The sequence below is a fragment of the Ipomoea triloba genome, chromosome 2 (assembly GCF_003576645.1).
Source record: "Ipomoea triloba cultivar NCNSP0323 chromosome 2, ASM357664v1".
Classification (NCBI taxonomy): Eukaryota; Viridiplantae; Streptophyta; class Magnoliopsida; order Solanales; family Convolvulaceae; genus Ipomoea; species Ipomoea triloba.
The window spans coordinates 11,842,349-11,849,061 of NC_044917.1; the positions used below are offsets into that span (position 1 = coordinate 11,842,349).

The 6,713-nt window shown below is 32.4% G+C and overlaps 1 protein-coding gene across 1 annotated transcript; it reads left to right on the plus strand.

Annotated features, from left to right (window-relative positions):
* Positions 1-5,501: 5,501 nt before the first annotated feature.
* LOC116011378 (transcription factor PRE3-like) lies at positions 5,502-6,421 on the plus strand. Its single transcript, XM_031250937.1, has 2 exons — positions 5,502-5,722; positions 6,034-6,421. The coding sequence occupies exons 1-2, from the start codon at positions 5,594-5,596 to the stop codon at positions 6,190-6,192; spliced, it is 288 nt and encodes a 95-aa protein (XP_031106797.1). The 5' UTR covers positions 5,502-5,593; the 3' UTR covers positions 6,193-6,421.
* Positions 6,422-6,713: the final 292 nt, after the last annotated feature.

The following is a 6,713-nucleotide window of genomic DNA, read 5'->3' on the forward strand; positions in this document are numbered from 1 at the left end:
GGTTTCTTAATTTCTTTTAATAAAATAACAATACTTGTAATATTTTCTTTTTAAAAAAAATTATATAAAACTATAAATTAAATTCATACAGAAAAGCTCAGCAATAAACCGGGATAGTAAAACTAAGGCAAAAGGGTCAAATAGGCCCATGTACTACCATTGATTGTTCATCTAGCACCATGAACTAAAATATGGTCAATCTAGGCCATTATACTCTTAATAATTTTTCATCTAGCATTTTTAGCCTATTTCTAACAAGTTACCTATCTAATTTGATGACATGGAAAAATAAAATTAGAAAAAATGATATGTTATTTATGTGGATGTTTTGGATGATTTTACCCTATTTCATTAATGAAGAAAATGATTTCTTGCAAAGAAATATGGTTCAAATCAAAGTTGTTATATAATGTTTGAACTACAGTGTACTGCAGTACTGTGTATGTATACTTGTATAGTGGGGTATTCAAAATTGTTCGGCAATGAAATTCCATAAAAATCGATATATGAAAATTAAATATAATAACTTAAAATATTGTATTGGGTAAATTTTATTATTTTTTAAAAAATAATTTAATTTTCATATATCGATTTTAATGGAATCTCATTGTTGAACGACATTGAATAGCCCGCTATACATACACAGTACACTGTAGTTGAAACTTTATATAGCAACTTTGATCTCTGCCATATTTCATTGTAGGAAATCATCCAAAAATACAATATCTTAAGTTATTCAATTATCCAAAAATCCAAAAATCCAAAAATATTAATTTATTTTTAAAATAAAATAAAATTTACCCAATACAATATCTTAAGTTATTATAAAAATAATTTAATTTTCATATATCGATTTCCATGAAATCTCATTGCCAAACGATAGTGAATACCCCGCTATACATACACTGTAGTTAAAACTTGAACTAATATCATTTTTGGTCCCACGACTTTTGAGGTCTTATCACTTTTGGTGCACAACTTTAAATTTTTTCAATTTTGGTACCTAACTTTGTTATTTTTATCAGTTTTGGTCCTTCCGGCCAAATTGATGGCAAAATGTTTCAGAATTTTATATTTTAAGGACAAAATCATTATCCCAAAGAAAGATCTTCAATATCTAAACAAAAGAAAAATCATATTAAGAGAAAAATAAGGATTTGTCAATCGTCGATGCTATAAATCTCACAGATCTCTATCTAGTTTATGTCTGTCTTCCCCATTATTTGCGCCGATAAAACACCTATAAATATGATTTTACAGTGATTTTGTTTAGATAATGAAGACGTTTCATTGAGATGACGATTTTACCCTTAAAATATAAAATTCGATAACATTTCACCGTCAATTTGGCCGGAAGGACCAAAACTGATAAAAATTATAAAGTTAGGGACCAAAATTGAAAAAATTTAAAGTTGTGCACCAAAATTGATAAAACTCAAAAGTCGTGGGACCAAAAGTGATATTAATTCTTAAAACTTTATATAGCAATTTTGATTTCTACCCTATTTCATTGCAAAAAATTATTTTTTTCATTAATGAAATAGGGTAGAAATCATCCAAAACATCCACATAAATAACATGTCATCATTTTTTCTAATTTTATTTTTCCATGTCATCAAATTAGATGGGTAACTTGTTAGAAATAGGCTAAAAATGCAAGATGAAAAATTATTAAGAGGATAATAGCCTATATGGACCATATTTTAGTTCATGGTTCTAGATGAACAATCAATTGTAGTATATAGGCCTATTTCACCCTTTTGCCTAAAACTAATCATACAATGAATAAGGTTAAAGTTAATTTAGGAATCTCATGATGATATTGGAATCGAATAAAGAAGACGGCGGATGAGAACTCTATTACATAGACAAGCCACAGGCATTCTAAATTCTATGTATATTCAACATTCAACCTTTGCCAACTCTAATAAGAAGTAATAATAATACATAGACTCAAATTCAAATGGGGTTCCCGGAAAACACTCTCACATGGATGATGAGAGTGGGTTCGAGCCTCAGTTGAGGCAACTGTTGACTCTTTGTGTTTTAGTAGGTTAAGAAAGTAGCTACGAAACAGATACTGCATTGTAATAGATTCAGTAGTACTCAAAAAAAATTCAAATGGGGGTGTACGACCAAAAGGTAAGATTGACCCCTACTACTTTTGGTTGCTTATTCAAAATTTTAATATACTCTCATCTCATTCTAGTTTAATTAACATAATTTTAAAACTAAAGATTTTTTTTAAAAAAAAATAAATTTTATATATTTAAAAACTACATTAAAAATATTATTAAATTATAAAACTAAAAGAAAAAATTTAGCTCAATAACTTAACTAAGGCAGTTGATAAGTGAATATTTGATATTGTGTTACGTAAAATGATCATGTGATAACACATTTATTTCATGATGTTATTTACAAAAGCAACTTGGATTAGACCGTTCATAGCCAAAATCATATAACCAACTAAAATTTCAAACCTAGCTAGAGGGGGGCAATGGAGGCAATTGCCCCCCTCACCCCTCCCCACTGCACCCCTTATATATATTGTATGTATACATATGTACGTATGTATATATATATATAATACACCCTCCTCACTGCACCCCCTTATATATATGTATGTATACATATGTACGTATGTATATATATATGTATGTATATATATATAATACACATATAGCAGTAACTTATATATAAAAACCAAATGTATATATATATACAAATTATTAAATGTTTAGATAGCTCAGTTGATTTTTTTTTTTAATTTTAATATTTTGTCATAGACATTTTTTAATACATTTAAACTTAGCTCCGCACTAAAAATTATCGAATTTGCCTCTGGAGGCAACAAAGCATTGTTTGGTAATACAAATCATTATTTGTCAAAAAACGGATCTTAGCTTCATGAATATAGAGTATGCGAATTGATGGAACCCTAGCTAGCTAAAACTTGTGTTGAACGATTTCTTCCATTTCTATGCAAAGCCTACTTATTATTGTAGATGTTTTGAATATATTTGAGAAAAAAATGGTGCGTTTTCATTTACGTACCCGCCGAATACATTGTATTGGAGCATTGTTAACGCAATTCACATGGATGTGTGAAAAGTCTCCCTTTGAATTTGGATTAGTTTGGTACTTGGAGGCATTGACCTCCACCCCACGCATGGTAGAGATGAGTCACCTTCGTTTCAGATAATTTGGTATATATGATGATGAGTATTCTATGCACTTTGCTATGGATTATGGAAAATGCATGTTTTGTGTCAAAAACATTAATCTAATACAATTAACCTACAAGTTTTGATAGAAGATTATATGTTAATTAATTTCGAACCCTTCAAAGAAATCGGGTATTTTGTTCCTTGTTAAGATCAATCGTTTAACACTACACCAAAAGTTATAACTTGTAAAGAAGACACAACTAACTTTATTTAGCTCGTAACGAAGATGCAATTTTATTTCTTTATACTATCATCACATTTTCAAGAAGCATGATGCTGGACTTGACCATTCATCGGCTTTCGACCCGTGCAACTTTATTTCTTTATGCTGTCATCGCATTTTCGAGAAGTAGGTGTTGGACTTGACCTTCATCAGTCTCTACTCAACAATTCTCCTAGCCACCAATTGTTGAACTTGGCCCTTCACCGGTCTCTACCCAACATTTCCATTGGTTTAGAGATATTATAACTATAACTATTAATTGTATTGTTTGAGTTGTGCGAGTAAATGCTTATACAGTTTACACCTAACACCCTCAAGTACTAGTCGCGAGTTTTTTTGTTTTTTTGTTTTTTTTTTGTGTGTTAATTGTCTTTAAAATAATTCCTCTATCACATCTGCAAAATGATAGCATACCAATTTGAGTGGTTGAGACTCAATAATTTTTAAACACATTACCCATAAATGTGAGAGATGGAGGATGATCTTAAACTACCAAATCTTATCTCTATAGATTGTACAAAATCATGATAATAATGTATTACTTAATCAAGGTAGACAAGCTGCTGCCTTAAAAACCCATCCCCTAATAAACTAAAATTAATGTTGGTGGAAATATATGCATGTCTAAAAACAACAATTCTCTAATTAGATTGATGTGTATATATATAATAATAATAATATATAGACAAAGACAAAAGGAGCAATTAAAGACCCCACAGTTTAATACCAGTAATCAGTGAAACAAACTTATACAATTAAGGATAATTAACATAAAATTAAAGAACATTTTTCTGGTAGCACACAAAGCATCTTAGTTAAGTACACTTAATCTACATTTAAGTGAAGACACCTGTCCAATTAATTACAAGTACAGTTTGTTTGTGTTTATGTTATATATATGATTGACATGAATAGTTTATGCACTCCCCACTCCTTGTAGGTTAAGTGCGAGACAGATGGGGCATCGCCACAATTCTTTAGCTGTACGTAGGTGACTGCTAGCTGCAACTTGTGCCAAGAGAAAATTCTAATATTTTCATGTTTCCCCTCCGATGTGAACATTCAGGTTATATGATTGGAACACTGCCAATCACATTTTGTTGGCCGGGCCGAGGCTAAAGGGCCAAAGTTCAACATCTTGCCATTGAAGCGCATGTTGATTATATTGCCACGTATATATGTACGTATAATTAATGAAACGTAGTTGCGTCTTCGATAGTAACGATAACTTTTGATATATATAGTGGTAAGCGTTTGATCTTGAAAATTGACATCAAAGTCCCAGTGAAAATCTAGTTTAGTTTCCCCCCTCCTTGTCTGATCAAAAAAAAAAAAAGTCCCAGTGAAATTATTAGCAACTGTAGGGGATTGTTGGGTGGAGACCTGAAAGGCCAAAATCCAACATCCTAATATCGAAACGTAGAGATTAACAACTGTAGGGGATTGTTGGGTGGAGGCCTGAAAGGCCAAAGTCCAACATCCTACTATCGAAACGTAGAGATTATCAATTGTAGGGGATTGTTGGATGGAGGCGTGGAAGGCCAAAGTCTAGCATCCTACATACTATCGATCAAAACGTAGTACTAACTGCTACGCAAGTATAAAGAAATAAAGTTACACATTTGCTACGTACTAGCGGTAATTTTTGACGTAGTGGTAAGCGTTTGATCTAACAATTGGTATTAGAGTCCCAATGACAATAGCAACTGTACCTGGGGATTGTTACGTTGGGCGAATTGAAGGCAAGAGCTAATTAAGTCCAGTATCCTGCCATTGAAACGTAGCGTTGACTGCTATGCAAATATAAGGAAATACATCCCCTGCTAGCTTACCTTTTGGCACAGTTTTATATATTATATGATTAGTACTTTGGAGGGTAAGAAATGGGGATTGTGAAGTATTATTATAGAGTCATGTTAGTTGGACAAAAATTTTATTGATATAATAATATTTTAGTTTTCTACGTTTTGTCCTAACATCATCCTACTGTACGTTGCCTTTTTAAGCAACGCAAACCTCACATTTCAACTTCCCTGTCTAGTCTCTAATTGCCTTAATCATTGCACTATATATACTATTGTAGTAATAAGGGGGAGCTGAGCTGAGAGAGAAAGTGAGAGGAATTGAAGCTAAAGTCATCATGTCTAGCCGCAGGAGATCATCATCATCAAGTTCAGCCTCAAGCTTCACAGAAGAGGAGATTAATGCTTTGGTCAACAAACTACAAGCATTGTTGCCAGCTTCCACTTCAAGGTCCTACACCAACAAGGTATAGTATATATGTTATTTCTGCTATTCAAATATGGACCCCTTCGACTCAGCCAAAGGGGTAGCTCAAGTGGCAAATGAGCTTTTTCGTAGGGACAATCCTCAGCTCGGGATAACTTGGGTTCAATTCTGATCCCACAAGTGACAATTCCCTTTGGACCAGTTCCCGTGCCCTCTCGTAGCGAATGAGGGTAGTCGTGTGGACCTGGACTATAAACGAACCGAGATAGACCCGGAACAAGCATGCCCTTAGTTAAATAAGTGTTCATTCTATGATATGATGCTAAGTTATGAATTACTATAAATTAACAGGTAGCAGCCTCAGAGATAGTTGAAGAGACATGCAACTACATCAAAAGGCTGCACAGAGAAGTGGATGGGCTGTGTGAAAGGCTTTCCCAGATACTTTCATCCAATGACACCACTAATCTTGATTTGGAAACCTTGATAAGGAATCTTCTTCAGCAATAAACTCTGAATTTAGAAAGAGATACATGGTAGATTATCATTCAATTCAGTCATTATCAATATAATGTGAGTTGTAAAATTATGTGTATTGTGTGTTACTGCTTTTTTTCTTAGATCACGAAAGAAACTCGCAGTCACTACTTAATATATAAGGTATATTGGTAAACCCTATTCCTGTGTAATAGCCTATAAATTATATATGAGAGGTAATTTGCCCTGTGAATTGAAAGTATAAATGTGTGTTAGTGTTGGTGGAATATAATATGATACAATAATAATAAGAAAAGATATAAATTAATTAATGTATGGTTAATATATTAGATTTCCCTTTTCTGTATTAAGCTTGTCGGCAATTCTCAAACAGAATCATAAGAATTTCGGGACCTACAACACCTGAAATATGAAGCCGACCTCGGATTTCGAGGAATATATGTTGGTGATTTCTAATCATTGATTCAAACCCAATGTTAAGGCATCAACAATACAGAGATAAACAAACATATATGCAGTCTAAATACTTTTAT

Coding starts and splice junctions, on each gene's coding strand:
- LOC116011378 (XM_031250937.1), top strand. CDS start 5,594: ATGTCTAGCCGCAGGAGATCATCATCATCAAGTTCAGCCTCAAGCTTC. Junction 5,723..6,033: donor CAAGGTCCTACACCAACAAG/GTATAGTATATA, acceptor ATAAATTAACAG/GTAGCAGCCTCAGAGATAGT.